At 36.3% G+C, this 18,825-nt stretch overlaps 1 protein-coding gene across 1 annotated transcript in view; it reads left to right on the plus strand.

The window, feature by feature from the left end:
- The window catches only part of KIF20B (kinesin family member 20B), a gene marked incomplete at both ends in the record, with an annotated part of 69,013 nt that extends 57,816 nt beyond the window's left edge, over positions 1 to 11,197 (plus strand). The window contains 7 exons of the mRNA XM_080694833.1: positions 942 to 1,118; positions 2,737 to 2,847; positions 5,879 to 6,076; positions 6,931 to 7,032; positions 7,444 to 7,594; positions 9,838 to 9,980; positions 11,120 to 11,197. Of these exons, the coding sequence (XP_080550959.1) occupies positions 942 to 1,118; positions 2,737 to 2,847; positions 5,879 to 6,076; positions 6,931 to 7,032; positions 7,444 to 7,594; positions 9,838 to 9,980; positions 11,120 to 11,197 (960 nt within the window). The remainder of the gene's footprint in view (positions 1 to 941; positions 1,119 to 2,736; positions 2,848 to 5,878; positions 6,077 to 6,930; positions 7,033 to 7,443; positions 7,595 to 9,837; positions 9,981 to 11,119) is intronic.
- Positions 11,198 to 18,825: the final 7,628 nt, after the last annotated feature.

An 18,825-nucleotide genomic window follows, 5' to 3' on the forward strand; every position in this document is an offset into this window, starting at 1 on the left:
CAAAATAGTTGTAGATTATCTATCTTGCAGAGAAGCAGTGGTCACTTTGCCTCTCTGATTGTCAGTCTGAGAAGAGTCTGTTTGGACCCTGGTCTGATGGACGTGGAGCACAGAGCAGGGTCCTAACCATGTCCTTGGGCCAGTGGACATGGCTAGAATCGCAAAACAAAGATGCACCAGCAGCCCTCAAGGTTCACAGCAATGTATATGTGGGCAGGCTGCATTTATTTGTGGACCATGTGTAGTGGCAGAAACCACCCAGTCACAGTGACACACACCTGTAATCTCAGTACTTGGGAGGCTAAGACAGGAGGATTGAAGATTGGAGGCTAGCACATGATGACTTAGCAAGACCCTTTTCAAAAACAAAAATTAAATTAGGTAGGCTGGTGGTATAAAGATGGATGTCCTCGGGCTCAACCCAGTACTACACACAAGCAGAAGCCAGCTGTGCAGAGAGGCCTTTCTGAAGGCACAGGGTCTGCTGTGCTCTGTGCTCTGTCTTTATGTGGCTTGGTGTAAATAAACTTGCTTTCCTTTTGTAAAAAATTATTTCATGATTTTTTTAACTCATGTAAATGATACTTTTTTTATCATTTTTCTCATTTGTTCTATCATTTGTTTTACTATAATCTTATCCTTTCATATCTCAATATTGGTAGAAATACTGGTATTAGTTTAAAAGCTGTAGCTGTAACTGTTCATTGAAAGAAATGTCCAATAAACATATTTTGAACAAGGTAGAATATGGATATATATAACATGCTTACCTTTAATGTGTATAATGGTGCTGTATATTTTGATTTATAAGTAAATATTTTATATCTGGCATAGTTATGTCTTGTTCATGGTGGTATTCATGGTGCTATGTGTAATACAATTTCCTAAACCTTAGATTTCTCATGTGGTTTACTTCAATATTTTATCTATTTATTGGTTAGGAAATACTGACAGCACAGCTAGCAGAGAAAAACAATGACCTTCAAAAGTGGAGAGAAGAACGGGATCGACTGGTGGCAGCTTTAGAGATACAGATGAAAGCGCTGATCTCTAGTAACTTACAGAAAGATGATGAACTGGAGCGATTAAAGAAGATCACATTAGAGGGCTCTGAGACAGTCAGTAGACTTTATTCTTTCTATACCTTTAACTTACTTAATAGGCCAGAGGGGAATCAGAGTTGAAAAACTTGGATATTTCTCATGAATTTTGAGTTTTCAGTTAGTCATTGTGATTGGTTTGCCAATAGTTAAGACATAAGTGGAACTTTCTCTAATATTTTGGTCATATCTCCCAGGTAGAGTAATTAGAAAGCCAATAACTTATGATTTTGCTCCTAATCTATATTTAAAATTTGGAAATGTGATACAACAAGAAATTTTGGTGGTAAATTAGTACTTGGGCCCACCAAAGCTATACATTTTGAAAGTAAGCTCCATGCGGGGGATATTGTGAGTTGTTCAAGCAGTTACTTTTATAATAATGTTGAGGCTCAGAATCTGGAATGAAGAAAGGAGTGCCTCTCATATGGAGAAAGTAGCTCCCATGCTCTGTCTTCCACTGTAGTAAAAACTATGATAATTTTTTACAGTGCTAAATCCCAGTAAGTGGAATCAGGGTACATCTGAAGCTAATCTTTCTGAAACAAATAATCTACACTAAAAGATCTACAAAGCCTCAAACAGTAAGAGAAATTGCACGCACACATGCACGCACGTGCACGCGTGTGTGAACTTATATATGTAAGATATCAAAAGACTTAATGATTCTGGAGAAAGACTCCTTCTATGAAGAGGTAGTATCATGTATAAATATCACAGACTGGAAAGTCAGAGAAACTTATTAGGTATCAAATGCTGTTACTGCTTTTGCAACGTTTGGCGAAAATTACTTACCATTTCTTATCTTTTTCTAAAACAGAAAACAACCTCTTCCTAATAGAATTATGAAATTAAGTCCATTGTAAAACAGTTATCAATTGCAGTTCTTTTTTTATTTTTGGTACTGGGGATTGAACTCAGGGACAAGCTATCATTGAACATATGATCTTCCTGTCTCAGCCTCCCAAGTACTGGGATTACAGGCATGAACCTCTGTGCCCATCACAGTTCTTAATACAGTGGAAGCTAGAACATGCTAGTTGCTTTCCCATTATGAATTAAGTCTTTGTTATTTAGCAGTAATGGATGACATAATAGGTATATTTCACTTTTGTTTTTTAATGGCTGTGATAAGATCTGTATAAATGCAGTCTAGTATTTCTTAATATGTAATCTGAGTCTTAACAAATTACTTAAGTAGAATTTAGGAATAAAACTTACTTTATTGGAAAATGAGATGAAGAGTGTACTGTAAGAAGAGATTTAATTATCATTATGGTTCTTATGGCTTAAAGTTATTATGGTCTTAAGGTCTGAAAATTGTGTGTGTGTGTGTGTGTGTGTGTGTGTGTGTATTTATTTGGTACTGGGGATTAAACCTAGGGTCCATGCATGATGGGCAAGATTTTACCAGTGAGTCTCATTTCCTGCCTTTTTTAAAATTTAATTTTGAGACGTGATCTTGATAAGTTGCCCAGGTTATTCTCAAGCTCGTAGTCCTCCTGCCTCAGTCTCCTTAGATGCCAAGATTATGGGCATGTGCCATCATGCCTGGTTAATTTTATATTCTTTATGTGAAATGCTTTATATATTTTCAGCTTTAAATGTTTTTTTCTATAATATTTTCTTATTTTAGGAAAAGCAAAACATGGATATCATGCCCAGACATATTAGTTCAGTGGGTACTGGCAGAGTTGAAACAGAATCTCACTCAGCAAGTTTTGGAGTTTCCAGTAGTGCAGCTGAGGTGAGTAACATGGCTCCCTATTTGCCCTCTCGACCCGCCATTACTCACTGCATAACGCTTGCAAGTATAATGTAGTCAGCAGTTGTGGGTACCTTGCTTCAAAATTATCTACCTATATGTGCTTGGTTCTATGTGAAGGAACTAGAAGCTTTTGAGAGAGGTGAAATTGTTTTGGGAGATTAGATGCCCAAATGATGTTAATTTTCTCTTAAAAACAGTGTATCTGCTAAAACACACACTTTTTTGGTGTGGTACTAGGGATTGAATCTAGGAACATTCTACCTCTGAGCTACACCCCCAACCCTATTTTTTCTGCAGTACTGGAGATGGAACCCAGGGCCATTCTACCTCAGATCTACACCCCCAACCCTATTTTTTTTTTTTTTTTAAGTATTGTAGGGCTTATTTATTTATTTATTTTTATGGTACTGGGGGTAGAACCCAGGGGCTTTCTACCTTCGGGCTATACTCCCAGACCTACTTTATATTTTATTTGGAAACAGGGTCTCACTTAGTTGCTGAGAGCCTCACTAAGTAGCTGAGGCTGTCCTCGAACCTGTGCGATCTTCCTGACCCAGCCTCCCAAATGCTGGGATTACAAGCGTACGCCACCACGCCTGGCCCTATTTTAGTTTTAATTTGAAACAGGGCCTTGCTAAGTTGTTGAGGTTTTTGCTAATTTGCTTTCTTTGGCCTCCACCTTGTGACCCTCCTGTCTCAGCTGCCCAAGTGTTGGGAATAGAGTTGTATGCCACCATAACAATATACACACATTTGAGGGTCAGAAATAGAAAATCTCACCAAAGATAAAATAGGGGTGATTATTAATCTCACAAGAGTTTCTTTGAGTAAGCATTATAGTAAGTAGTATTTTGGGGGGGTATTTTATCCATATGATAACTTTTTGTCACCAGCCTTTAATAAGGCTCACATTGAGTTTTCTTAATATGCATGGATTTTAGGCTTCTGTGAATAACTTTGAGTATTGTAGAGATTCTTAGATTGGATATGAAATAGATAAAAATTCTGTCAATTGAAATTCTTGGATAAAAATTAATTATTTTTCTTTTGATCTTGCTGGGAATTGAACCAAGGTTATCAACCCAACTCAAAAATTACTTTTTGAATATATTTTTAAACACACTTATTGAGAGCGTTCAGTGTTGGGAACTTTGCTCAGCACTGAGGATATAAACATAAATAAGACATAATTGCCACCCTAAGGAGTAGAGAATCTAAAAGGCATATAGATTACTAATTTGTTTGGACTTACCTTATGGGCCAAGTGTTTGTAGAAGCATGAGGTGAGAGTGTCAGAGGGGAAGAGAAAGACTTTTTCTCCCCTTTTAAATTTTTATTTATTTATTTATTTATTTATTTATTTATTTATTTATTTATTTATTTATTTATTTTTGTTAGTGATTAAGCCCAGGGAGGGGAATTCTACCTCCAATCTACACCCCAGCCTTTTTAATTTTGGAACAGGGTCTTGCTAGATTGCTGAGAGTGTAGCTGAAGTTGCTGAGACTCCTGCTGTGATCCTCCTGGTAAAATAAATGAACCATTCCTTTTCTCTTTGCCTTAGCTCTCGGTAGAGATTCAAAGTATTGAACTTAGGGACTAATGCAAATTATAAAGTTTTTGGAAAAGTTGATATAGAAGCAAGGTTTAATTCTTGATTACATGAGCAATAATATATAATGGACATTTATTTCTTCATAAATGTATATGTGTTATCCTAAAACCCTGGGTTCCAATTTTCTGTTAATTATTCCAGCACTTACTGTTTATTTCAAAATTTTGTGAGAATTATATTTTTCTGTTCTTCTGTGTACTTTTCCTGCTTCTGTGAAACCAACATGCTTAATTAGGTTGAAAGCCCCAAATGGTTCATTTGAATAGTTGGTAGTTGCTTCTGGGAGTTCAACCGGGCTTACTTGTGGCCTCTTCGTATGGCCTGGGCTGTACACAGAACAGTAACCTGGTTCTAAGATCGATTTTGAGGAGAGAAGGTGTTCTGATAGTGTTCCAAGAGGGTGGAAGTGAACCATGATGTTATTTCCATCAAGACTTACTGGCCCTGGAAGTCATTAAGGCCAGCCCAGATTTAAAGAGTAAAGAATTAAGAGACTCCCTTTTTCAATGGGAAGAATAGAAAAGAATTTGCAGCCAGCTTTAAGTCTACCTTTACTGGGCTGCTTGTTAAAAAATTTTTTTTCAGCTTCTTTTCTTAGAGATTTCTGAATAAATTGATTTCTTTTAAGGTTCAGTAATCTTTTTCTTTTCTTTTCTTTTTTTTGGGGGGGGGCATTTTACCTCTGAGCTACACCTCTAGCCCTATTTTTATTCTTAATTTTGAAACAGGGTCTCACTGAGTTGCAAAGGGCCTTACTAAGTAGCGAAGGCTGTCCTCGAACCACAATCCTCTTGTCTCAGCCTCCCATACAGTAATATTTTATTTTATTATTATTATTATTATTATTTTTAATTTTTTTGTGTGGTACTGGGGGTGGAACCCAGAGGCTTTCTACCTCTGGGCTATACTCCCAGCCCTATTTTATATTTTATTTGGAAACAGTCTCACTAAGTTGCTGAGAGTCTCATTAAGTAGCTGAGGCTGGCTTCGAACCTGCGCGATCCTCCTGTCTCAGCCTCCCAAGCGTGGGGATTACAAGCATGCGCCACCATGCCCAGTATACAGTAATATTTTAAACAAAATTTCCAAGTCATTCTCATGATCATACAAGTTTGGGAAATGCTCCTATTTCTTGTTGGTGCTGGGAACTGAACTCAGGGTCTCATGCATGCTAGGCATATGCTCTACTACTGAGCTAGGCCCCCAGCCCCACTTTGTTCCAATTTTAACATACCATCTATAAACCTCGGTCTTGTTGTCCTTTCTGTGGCTTAACACACCTTTTATTTTTCCTAGTTTGTGCTCTTGAATAGACATTTGAGAGAATGAATTTGTGGTTTATAAAAATTCATATATTTCAGATAAATTATTTTTTCCTTTTTAATTTTGTTATAGGATGGATCTGTGGTTCTTGACTCTTGTGAAGTGTCAACAGAAAATGAACAAAGTACTCGATTTCCAAAACCTGAGTTAGAGATTCAGTTTACACCTTTACGGCCAAACAAAATGGCAGTGAAGCACCCTGGTTGTACTACACCAGTAACAGTTAAGATTCCCAAGGCCCGGAAGAGGAAGAGTAATGAAATGGAGGAGGTAAATGCTTAACTGACGAGTAAATTTAACAAGCAAATTAATAAGTTCAGATTTAGTATGTATTTAAGCTTTGTTTTGCTGCCTTTCTGTTCATGAGATCAAAATCATAATTTAAGGCATATTTTGTATACTTTAAGAATAATAAAGGATATCTGTAGTTTACTAATCTTCAAACAAGCTATTGGTATAAAATACACAGCTTATTCCTTGTTTCATTTAAACTGTAATATGTCAGATGATGGTGGATTTTACTGGAATGAACTAGTCTTATTTTAAACTAGATACTTTCCCTGCAGTAAGAGAGAAAAACTGTGATAAGTTAGAGAAACTGAAATGACTAACTTGCTTGAATATACAGTCCTTTCTGGTTAAATTAAATAAAATCTTAGTTCTTTATAGCAAGTTTTGGAAGAGAAATTTGTTTCCATCAACCATTATTAAACTTTGGGCCTTGATGTAGTGGTGGGCCACAAACTATCTGTTACTGTAGCTTCTTGATGGTAGGGCTGCCAGACCTTTTATTGTATCTTAACTATGCATATATGGTCATATGGTCGCATTAGCTTTCTGATCCTCAGTTTCCTCCTTTTGGCAATAATATATTCATGTGTTTAAGATACTTAGCTTTTGCTCTGGGTGTGGTAAATACATAATAAATGGTAACATTTATTTTCAAAGTAACTTGAGACAACCAAAAATATCTCCAGACATTGGCAATGTTTTCTGAGGCCAAAGCTGCCTCCATTAAGAACTACTATCTTAAGTGATAATATTGTATTTTACAGATTTTCTTTTTTTAATCTAGTGAAAGAAAACAATGTCAAGAAATTAACTGGTGCTAAAATTATTTTTAGGACTTCGTGAAATCTGAAAATAAGAAGAATGCTACACCGAGAGCTAATTCTAAGTTCTTTGTTTCAGAGAATAGGGATTCTTCTGTCAAAAAGGAACAGAAGGTTTGTTTTTTTTTAAGTTGTATATAATTGATCATTCCCATAATTTACGTTTATAAAGTAGAAGCTAGAAATGAAGATGTCAAATTCTGATTAGTAATTATCTGGACATCTAGTTGTGTCTAATTGTAACTCAGGTACCTTCCATTTCCTGTACATCAAATTCAGCTTAGAATGTAGCCCTTCATTTTGGCCATTAGCAGGCAGTAGTCATGCATTCACTTATGACTTAACACTAGCTGTCGAGTCCATTTTGCTGTCCTCTGGCTTTTTCATCTTTCCTCGTGTGTACTTAATTCCAAATTCCTCAGCCTAGAATTCATAAACTACCGCCAGTCTATAATTCAACTGTGGTCATAATTGTTTTCTTCTAGCATTTCTTATCAACAATAACAAAAAATGGTTGTTTCCTAGGTTTCTACACGTCTGTCATCTAAGAAAACATATTCTTTGCGGAGTCAGGCACCCACAGTTAGTATAAACTTGCCCAGTAAAAACAAAGAAGGAACACTACAGAAATTTGGAGACTTCTTACAACGTTCTCCAACAATTCTACAATCAAAAGGTTTGTAGAAAATCAATTAAATGACTTTTTTTGTTAGATGTAGGATGTTTCCTAATACCCGATTGGTACATAGACTCACCAGCTGCTCAGTTAAGTGAGCATCATTGTTTTAAACAGGGATTTTCTTGTTCCACATGCTGAGGGAAGCAGCGGTGGAAGGATGATGTGTACCCAGGTGTTCACGTCGTATTGGAGGAGAAGGGCTCGTACTAAGTAGTTGATGTAGATAGAGCAGGCAGCTTACTATAGTAGAGGTGCAAGCAAAGTGGTGTGAGAGCATGGGCTTTGGAAAGACTTTACAGAGAAAATGGGATTTAGTCTTGATATTAAATTGTTAGCAGGATTATACCCTTTAGAGCTAATCACTGTTAGTATATGGTATATATCCTTCTAGTGTCGTGTGTGTGTGTGTGTGTGTGTGTGTGTGTGTGTGTGTGTGTGTTGTATGCATATGTAAACATTACCTGTCCATATATATATATATAATGTGTTTGTTACTATCTATTGAATTTATAAAAATTGTGTGGTGAATACTTTTTTCTTATAATGTAGACATGTTAATGCCTGTGTATACATTAAAATACATACCACACAGATACACATTCATACACTTCCACATACATGTGCACATTTACCAGAGGAAACAGCTTTAACACAGGTTGTGTGGCAGCACAGCATAGAGAATGCTCATGCAGTTCCAAGGAGCATTGTGTATCTGGCATGTAGAGTGTGGAGGGACTATGGGCCAGTAGTGTGGGGGATGTTGTGGGATTGCCCAAGTGGCAACAGTATCGATTAGAGGACAAAAGTGGGGAATACGAGAATATGGAGAAGGAAGGGGACTACAAGCAAGGGCAGTTGGGTTGAGCCGACTGAGATGCATGAAATACCTCCTGTGAAAACTTACTACAGAGGTTTCTAAACTTTTTTGATTCAGTGCCCTTAATGTTTCAGTAATTGTGCCCCAACACCCAAAGAATCACCATATAGCTTCTTCTACTAGAACTTAATGCCAAACAACCACTGAAAATCCAGCTTCTGAAAATACAAGTTGTACAGACAGCATCATCAAAAGGAATGGAATGTGATAGCATTTTGAAACCATAAGTTTTCAAGGATCACTGTTTTCCTTGAAGACTGAAAAAAAATTCTGAGGGGCTCTTATAGCTGGCTACAGCATGTTTTGGTGCAGTTTTGAACTTGAGATCTATCTGGCTAATATTTTCAGAAAATATATTTGTTTTTTATTGTATAATCTATATAAAAATATCTGGAGGAACAAATAGAAAACTATTAAATGTTTAAATTTGGGGAGTAGGGACTTCTTATTTTAGAAGATTATTTAAGTTATACTGACTAACATATATTAAAAGGGAATATGTTTTCAAGGAGAGGGAGGTACCTGCAGGTAATGTGTTTATTACTTGATTGGCTTAGTTCCTTAATAGCTTGCCTACCAATATACCTGGCATGTATTTTTTAATATACTCCTATTGGTGCATTTTACTCTCACATCATAATGAAGTTCAGCAGTGATAGGGACATACATGCACACAGCACTTGGTGAGCTCCATCCAGTGGCTTCTTTGTAAAATGTATTTTCAGGGGACTGGGATGTGGCTTAGTGGCAAGGTGCTTGTCTTGCAAGTGTGGCACTCTGGGTTCAATCCCCCATCCCAAAAAGATAAAAAGAAGACTCTTCCCTCCCCCACCCCACCCCCCAAAAAAAGTATTTTCAGGAGCATAAGTTATTTCTGTTCTGGATTATAACCATAATGCATGGGTTTTGCTGATTATACTGTAATCTACTTTTTCAATTTCTTGAACATTATTCTGATACTTATTTATTTATTTATTTTTGCAATACTGGAGATTGACTTCTGAGCTATACCACCAGCCCTATTTTTTATTTTTTATATTTGAAACAGTGTCTCACTTAGTGAGGGCCTCACTAAGTAACTGAAGCTGGCCACAAACCTGTGAGTCTCAGCCTCCAAAGTACTGGAATTACAAGCATGTGCCACCACGCCTGGCTAGATATTTATTTATTTGCTTTCTCTGCCATCATTGCTGTCTATTATGATTTCATGTGTTTCTTAGGCCTTTAGTTTCCTTTATCACTTGTGTTGTGTCCTTTTACCATTTATATATTGCATTTTTAAAATTTTGTATATTCTTTATTGAGGATTTCAGACTCTTACAGCTAGAAATTTATTTCAGAAATTAATATGTGTATTTTATAGCAAAGAAGATAATCCAAACAATGAGCTCTTCAAAGCTTTCCAGTGTAGAAGCAAGTAAAGAAAATGTGTCTCAACCAAAAAGAGCCAAAAGGAAGTTATACACCAATGAAATTTCATCTCCTATTGACATATCTGGCCAAGTGGTAAGCCAGTATTTCAGTTTTATCACTATAACACTATTCGTGTTCTTTTTAGTTCTAAAGCATTAACAACAATTTAAATTTTATAGTGATTCGAATATCTTTTCTTTGGACCAAATCACTTAAAACACTATACGTTTGGTCTCAGATGTGTTAAACTTACACTATAAATAGAAATGCTGTATTAATGTTGATAAGTGTGTGCATTTGTACTTGAAATTTCATCAGAGAAATATACTTCCATCAATAGGATTATCACTATTTAGTAATTTTTTTTGCTTCTAACATCTGTTTTTTCTTGTTATCTTTATCACAAGAATTGCACAAATCCAGGTCCACGTGTGCCTGGTAAAAATATAGAATTGACATTTAGCCATTTCCTCCCACCTTTTCTTTGAGCCTTCCAGGCTCTATTAAGAAAAGATGGTAGTTGTTACCCGGACTATGACTCATTCTCCTCACTCAGAACAGTCTGTGCTATTACAGGGAAGGTTCTAATTTTCATCATGCTTACATTTGCTTCGTGGATGAAAGTAAGGTGGAAAAATAATTACAGGAAAGGACTTTTACAGGAAGTGGCCAAGAAAAATCAGGAGAGAACTTTTTTTGAAATATTAGCTATTAGATAGATTGGCACTTGAAGGCAACTGGTAAAGAATTAAGGTTAATTGGAACATGCTGTTGAAAGGACTATTCTCTTAGTCACTTTTCACCATCTGTCTGATTAGTACATAATTTCCTTCCTTGCCTGAATATTATTTCTTGGTTTCAGTTTGATGTGTGCTCTACTTTCTACTTTTTTATTTTATACTTGTGCTTAAAGGTTATTTCTTAAAATTGATCTGAGGCATTTGTCTACAAATACTTGAATAATTATTTCAATCTTATATATACCCTAGATTCAATATAGAGTATAGGTTATCCTAGTTCTAGAATTAAGCAGTATTGAATGAAATTTATCCAAAATTTATTTTATTTTGCATATGTTTTTACAGAAGGCAGTATGTCTATAGTCTAAGAGGACAAAAATAGTCTAATCTACTTACTGTGTCAATGATTAAGCACACGAACACATTATCATTCATTATAAGCAAGCTTATATTTTTATTTTTGCCTCTAATTTTGAACAACTAAAATTTCAGATTTTAATGGACCAAAAAGAGAAGGAAAGTGATCACCAGATTCTCAAGCGACGACTTCGAACAAGAATAGCCAAATGAGCCAGTCTTGGGAAGTGTTTTATTGTAAATTATATGTTCATAATCACTGTAACTTATATCTTGCCTTTTTACAGATAATTGTATATATTATGATTCATTGAATCCCTGTGTATAGAAATTGTTGTTTTATATATCATATAATTGTAATTCAATAAATAATAGTTTACTTGTATAATTTTACAAAGCTTTTCAATAATAGCTTTTTTTAGTCTGTGTATTTCCCTAATTATCTCAGGCATTAGGCCCTCAGAAAGATGCTATTATTCTTTTTTTTTAGTTTTTATTTTTCTGCACATGATAGAGATTAGGCTTTTGGCTTATATTGTACGGTGCCTTGTGATTTTCTTTCTTTCTTTTTTTTTTTTTTACTTAGGATGTACAACTGATTATACATATCTGTTTGGATTAAAGCTAGTAGCTAGAATTTAGAAAGTAAGCACATATGGGTTTTAAAATTTAAGATATTATTTTAATTTTTTAAAAAAATTTTTGTGTGGTATTGGGATTCCTGGAAGCCCTTCTACCTCCAGGCTACACGCCTATTTTATACTTTTTTATTTTTGGAAACAGGGTCTCTTAAGCCATCGAGGCTGGCTTCGAACCTTGCGTGATCCTCCTGTCTCTACCTCCCAAGCGCGGGGATTACAAGCGTGTGCCACCACGCCCAGCTAAGATATTATTTTAAAAGATCTTATTTTAAAATAGAATATCTTTTAATTTTAACTTTTAAAAATAATCTAATAGAATTTGTCCCCCCCCCTCCCAGGGCACAGAAATTAAAAGTAGAAAATTAGAAGGGAAGGAGAAATAGCATCTAGGAACCGAATAGTGACAGCTAGGGGGAAAAATAGAATTTTAGACCTGGACCTTACAAACACACTTTTCTTTTTAAAAAATTGTGCAAAGATGACTAAATGAAAACTCATCAAGTTTACTTATACTTGGTTATCTACAACTAAAGCATATTGAGCTAATGGATAAAAATACCAAAAAGCAAAAAACACAAAGCAAAAGCCTCAAATAATTATTACAACTGGGGCTTTTAATCTGAAAATATATACTTATTCATCTAAAATATTACCTTTCATTAGATTTTAACATTGTTTGCTTGATTATTGTAATGATGACCCTGAGTCAGTAAGAAAAGTTATCTTTGATGTTTTGTTTAGGAAACACATCATCTTAGGGAAAATTCCCATCAAAATAGTCATATTAAAATTTAACCTCTTTAAGCATTAAAATGTTTTCATTATGCTATCTAGAAAAAAAATAGTTGATCTTCATCATTAACAGATTCTGTACTTGCACATTTTCTTTCCAGAATTTTCTTATAACCTCAAAATAATTGGTCACAGCACTTTGGTAGTCATTCATGAAATGTGCAAAGTGGCAAAAAGTTTGAGTTAACCAACGCACATGTTTGTAAGTGAAATTGATCCAGAGCAGCACCCTGCCTTCTTGTGAGTTCTCCTATTGTAAATACAGGCCCACAATCCAGGGCATAGATTAAAATCGAGGCTTGACAAGATCCCTAAGAGAGTCATAGTTTGAAGGGTGAATCCTGCTAAATTAAAGAGCTTGAGAAATACCATGGGCTTTCTATAGATCTATAGTAACAAAGCATGAAACCAACCCTGCATAAATTGAAAGTAATAAACCAGTAATCAGAATGCCTATTGCAACAAAAAATGAACACTCTTCAGAGGAAGATACAGTGCAGATTCTCTGCCACATATCTTTTATAATGCATGTAATACAGTAAAAAATTACTGGATATGGAAAGACACAGGAACAATGAGTCCTGTGAAAACAAACCTTGACTTGGCTCAAATACTGACTTTTGCAAAATCTTTAAAGCAGCTCTTATGTATATGTTCAAGGACTTGAAATGGTGTGTGTGTGTGTGTGTGTGTGTGTGTTTTGCTGAGGATTGAGCCCAGGATTCATTCTACCTCTGAACTACACCCCCAACTGATTTTATTTTTATGAATGAAGCAATAAGGGAAGTGCAAAGAGATGAGAAGTATTAAGAGAAAAATATATGGAATTGTTACAACAGAAAAGTAAAATAAATGGAAAAACCAGTGAATAAATTTACTAACAAATTAGAGATATCGGAAAAGTATCAGTTGGACTTAAAGACAGATGTAGTTATTTTTTAATAATTTTATTGGTGCATTGTAATTTCACATTGTGTAGTTCAGGGTGGACAGGGACATTCATGCACACAGTGCTGGGTGAGTTTCCTCCTGGCTTCCTCTCTACTTCCTTCCCTTCCCCATGCATGATACTGAAATTAGCATTGGTCATTTCACATGTGTACATAAATTCAGGGCAAGGTGTTCTTCATTGATTCCTCCCTCACCAACCTCCTCTATACCCACTCCATCACCCCATTGGGCTTTCTCCTCCATTGTCTGAGGTCCATCTTATATCCTGATTACTCGCTAGCCTCTGCATATGAGAGGAAACAAATGACCCTTCACTTTCTGTGACTGGCTAATCTCACTTAACAATATTCTCTGGGTCCATCCATTTTCCTGCAATAACAAATTTTGATCTTTATTATGGAGCAGAATTTCACTGTACATTCCATAGTTTTATAATCCACTCATCTATTGGTAGACACTTAGGTTGGCCAGGTTGATTTAAATTATGAAATCTGAAGAGAAAAGAACCCAACAACTACATCTTGTATCCTGTGGAACAATGCCACAAGGACTAACAACATGTAGTTGGAGATTCAGAGGATGAAAGAATGAAAAACAGGGCAGGAAAAAAATATATTTGAAGAAATAATGGCCTCATATTTTTTATTTTGTGAAGAAATACTTGGAAGTTCTGCAAATCTCAATTAGGATAAATCCAAATAAAACTATACCTAGAAAAATCATTATCAAACTCCTGAAAATCTTGTAATGCTTATAATTCCCGTGCTTAGGAGGCATGCACCACCACACCTGGCTGGGCTCTACTTTTATATAACTGGCAGCAGCACAGTAAGTTTGTTTACATCTGTCACATAAACTTGTGAGTGATAAATCGTGCTACAACATTAAAATAGTGAAGACATTACAAGGCAACAGGAAATGTTCAGCTTTGATATAATCTCACAGGACCACCATCATCTATGTGGCCTGTCGTTGACTAAGACACATGGTTCATGGCCATGTAAGGATATATAATAAACTCTTAAAATTGTAACACAACACAACCCAATAAAAATCTGGCAAAAGGCATGAATAAATGCTTCACAAAAGGAGATATAAACAGTGAGTGGTCAATATATGTATGGGAAGAGAATCAAGGTCATGGGTATCAGAGAAAATCACAAGGAAAGGCACAACTAGAGAGAGAAGGAAAATCAGTGTTTGCTTTAGAGGCTGGGGTCAGAAAATGGGATCAGAAGAATGAGGAAACTAGAGAAATGGATATGTTCTGTATACAACTGTATGTTGTATAGTCACATAGCCAGGCATGGTGGTGCACGCTAGTAATCCCAGCATTTGGAAGGCTGAGAAAGGAAGATCGCGGTTTAAGGACAGCCTCAGCTACTAAGTGAGGCCCTTTGCAACTCAGGGAGACCCTGTTTCAAACTAAAGAATAAAAAATAAAGCTGGAGTGTAGCTCGGAGGTAGAATGCCCCTAGGTTCTATCCCCAGTACTGGAAAAAAGATTATTTTGAAACAGTGTCTTAGTAGGTTGGCCAGCCCATCCTTGAATTTGTAATCTTCCTGCCTTGGACTCCCAGGTGGCAGGGATTACAGGTATGGCCACAGGAAGAAAAAGAAAGCACACACATACAAGACGAGTTACTAAATCATGGAGATGAGATTAGCTAAAATTGCAAAATCTGACAAGACCAAGAAAATGTTTCAGGCTTTTATTGCAGCTTTTAAAAAGTTTTGCTTTTTCCTCCGGTAGGAGTTAAGTATACTTGTTCTTCATTGTAGCAAGAGAGTGTATTTTGGAAAAACTTTTTGAGGTATCTTTTTTTTTTCCTGTGTTGGTACAAGTTTTTTAAATTAAAAAATTTCAAGTTAGTTTTATATTTTCAGAAAAGCTGGCAAAATGGTTTCCTGTACCTCTCACCCAGTTTTCTCTATTGTTATAGCCCACAGTACCAAAGTATATTTGAAATGCCTAAGAAATGAACATTGACATTACTGTTAACTTAGATTTCATTAGTTTTTTCAATAACGTTCTTTTTGTCTCAGGATTCCATTCAAGATTATAACTAATATAATCTGTGTCTGTTGTCTTCTCTAGTTTATGACAGTTTCTCAGATTTCTTTGCATTTCATGACCTTTTGTGGTACCAGTAAAGTGTTTTATGCAATATCTCTCAATTTGGGTTTGTCCACTATTTTTATCATGGTTTGTCCAAGGATATAGGTTTTCAGGAAGAAAATCATAGGAGTGAAAAGCTCTTCTCATAGCATGACAAGACAATATTAACTTATCACTGACAGTGTCAACCTTTATCATTGGGCAAGGTGGTATTTACAGGATTTCTCCACTGTGAATTAATTTTTTTTTCTTTTTCATATTCTACTCCCTGGAAGCCAATCTGTTAAGTGCCGCCTTACTCGGAAGAGAGGGAGGTGAGCAATATACTTTTTCTTTGTTTGGCTGCTGGGGATTGAACCTAGAGGCATTCTACCACCCAGCGACACCCACAGCCCTTTTTATTTTTGTTTTTGTTCTTTTTTTTAATTTTTGGTGGTACTGGGAATGGAACCCTTCTATTTCTGGGGTATACTCCCAGACCCATTTCATAGTTTATTTGGAAACAGGGTCTCTTAAGCCAGTGAGGCTGGCTTCGAACCCGCGCGAGCCTCCTGTTTCTGCCTCCCAAGCGGGGAATTACAAGTGTGCGCCACCACACCCGGCTTATTTTTGTTATTGAAACAGGTTTGCTAAGTTGCTGAGCTGGCCTCAAACTTGTGTTTCTCCTGTGTCAGCCAAGTACTGGGATTTCAAGCCTCCACTAGCATATCTGCCTTAGTTTCAGGCTTTTTTTTTTAATTTTTTTTTTTTTATGGTGCTAGGGATTGAAGCCAGATCCTTGTGCATGCTAGGCAAGTGCTATACAACTGAGCTGCATCCTCAGTCCACAGTACACATTTTAAAGTGCAGAATTGGCAAAAATTTGGAGTCAAATTCTTCCACTGGATTCCAAATACGTAATTTTAGCTGCATGGTATTCGGAGGAAGCAGCAATTTTATGCAGCTTTTCATATTTCAGTTCAGGTACTCTTACCTTCTCTCTGGTTGTCACCATGTGTATGTGACATGACAAGAGGCATCTTTTGATGTAACTGTTAAGGTATGGTGAATTAGGAATATAGAGTTAATAAGCATTAATAAACATTTGATTAAAAGTTATTTTTTCACAAACATAGATTACTTGTATTTTGTTTTATTTTATTTGTTCTTTATTATTCATTGATTCTTACTGTGTTCCCCAAACTAGTCTTGAAGTCCTGGGCTCAAGTGGTCATCGTGAGTAGCTGGACTATGGACTCATGCCATTGTTCCTGGTTAAAAACTCACTAAACATACAGTCTTAATGGAGGGAAACCTGCCAAGTGCTACATGCATGTATATATGTATCACTTCGAATCTCACTGTGATGTGTAATCACATTGCACCAACAAAAGCATAGAAAAAGAATAAAGATGTTGATTCCACTTGATGAAGTGGATGATAGGTTTTGGGAACAGTTTGAAATTCATGGCTGGTGCTCACAGTGGTGTCAGGATAAACTGAATTACTGTCCTAAGGGAGGTTATTCAAAGGAACAGTGTGAAGTCTTTTGTCAAGGAAATAAGTTTTAATACTTAAGTATTTTCTGTTTTTTTTTAATTATTGGAACTGGATATGGGGCCCAGGGACATTCTACTCTAAGCTACATGCCCAGCATTATTTTATTTTTAAACTTTGAAACAGGGTCTAAATAAATTGCTGTGGCTCTCAGGGCCACTATATTTGGCTCCCCAGCCCTGTTTTCTTTTTTATTTTGAAACAGGGTCTCACTAAGTTGTTGAAGCTGGCCTTGAACTTGTGATCCTCCTGTCTCATCCTCCCAAGTATTGGCCTGTGGCACCACACTCAGTGATAAACACTATTTAAAGGCACAAGAGAAATGCTGGGTGTAGTGGCGCACGCTTGTAATCCCCACGCTTGGGAGGCTGAGACAGGAGGATCGCGCAGGTTCGAAGCCAGCCTCAGCTGGCTTGAGAGACCCTGTTTCCAAATAAAATATAAAATAGGTCTGGGAGTGTAGCCCGGAGGTAGAAGACCCCTGGGTTCCATCCCCAGTAACACACACACACACACACACACACACACACACACACACACACACACAAGAGAAGAAAGCTAAGAATTACAAAAAAATGGAAAGAAGATAGATGTTACTGAATTCTGTTTTCATTACGATATGTTTTTTTTTAGTTTTTGGTAGTATTTAGGTAAGATTAAGAATATTAAAGAAAAAGGAAACAACTCCATAGAAATTCAGAAATATATGATTCATTGGTGGACATGTTAAACTGTGAACTGTGTTTGGTCCCTGGGGCTTCTGTTTGTTCTTCACTTGGTCTGAGACTCCTTTAATCTCAGCCAGAAGAAGGAGCAGTGAAGAAATGTTGTGCTTACTCTAATCTACAATATGAAATGTCACATCAGCTTTCTAGTGCTTGGCTCCCTAGTCTTGAACTTCCTCTCATCATTACTTTGGAGGAAGCTAGGAAAAAAAACAAAAACAAAAAAACCTTTAAGCTGGGCATGGTAGCACGCATTTGTAATCGCAGTACTTGGGAGGCTGAGAGAAAAGGATTGCAGGTTTAGAAAGACCCAGATTCAAAATAAAGAATAAAATAGAGCTGGGGGTGTAGCTAAGAGATAGAATGCCCCCAAGTTCAATCCCCAGTACCATAAAAAAAGGAGGAGGAGGAGAAACCCTTTAGCTATTATTAGTTAATCTCTGCTTTCAACCACCATTGTAGCTATAATTGTAGCAGTTGTAGTTAAATCAAGATGGACATTTTCCTTCACATATTTTGTAAAGTATAGAGGCAGGCACATATCTGCTTTAATCAAGTATCAGAGAGAAACCAGACTTGACACTAAACTGGATTTTTTTTTAAACTGGCCAACTTGATTCTTCAAAAAGCCCTTAACTATAAGTGATGAGCAGCTTTGAGCCAATACCTGAACTCTGCTTCAGAGTTTCATGCACTATTAGTAAAGTTCTTGTGTCTCCTAAACATGGAACTCATTAAAGAAATCTAGATTTCCAGAAAGGCAAAGCTTCCATAAATGGGAATTTTCATTTTAACTTTCTAAACCTGAGGCTATCCATGAACCATGATCCTCCTGTCTCAGCTTCCCAAGTACTGGGATTACAGGTGTGCACCACCATCCCTAGGGATATTGTTAGTTTTAAAAGCAAATTTTTACAAGACAAAATTCTCATAAAATACTGTTAGGAAAAGCCTTTTTTTTTTTTTACTGTAGTTTTTTTTTCTTTCTGTGCTAGTAATTGTACATAAGACCTCATGCATACTAGGCAAGCACAATACCACTGAGCTACACTCCCAACACTTTTCAACTTTGAGACC

The sequence above is a fragment of the Muscardinus avellanarius genome (assembly GCF_963383645.1).
Source record: "Muscardinus avellanarius genome assembly, chromosome: 4".
Taxonomy (NCBI): Eukaryota; Metazoa; Chordata; class Mammalia; order Rodentia; family Gliridae; genus Muscardinus; species Muscardinus avellanarius.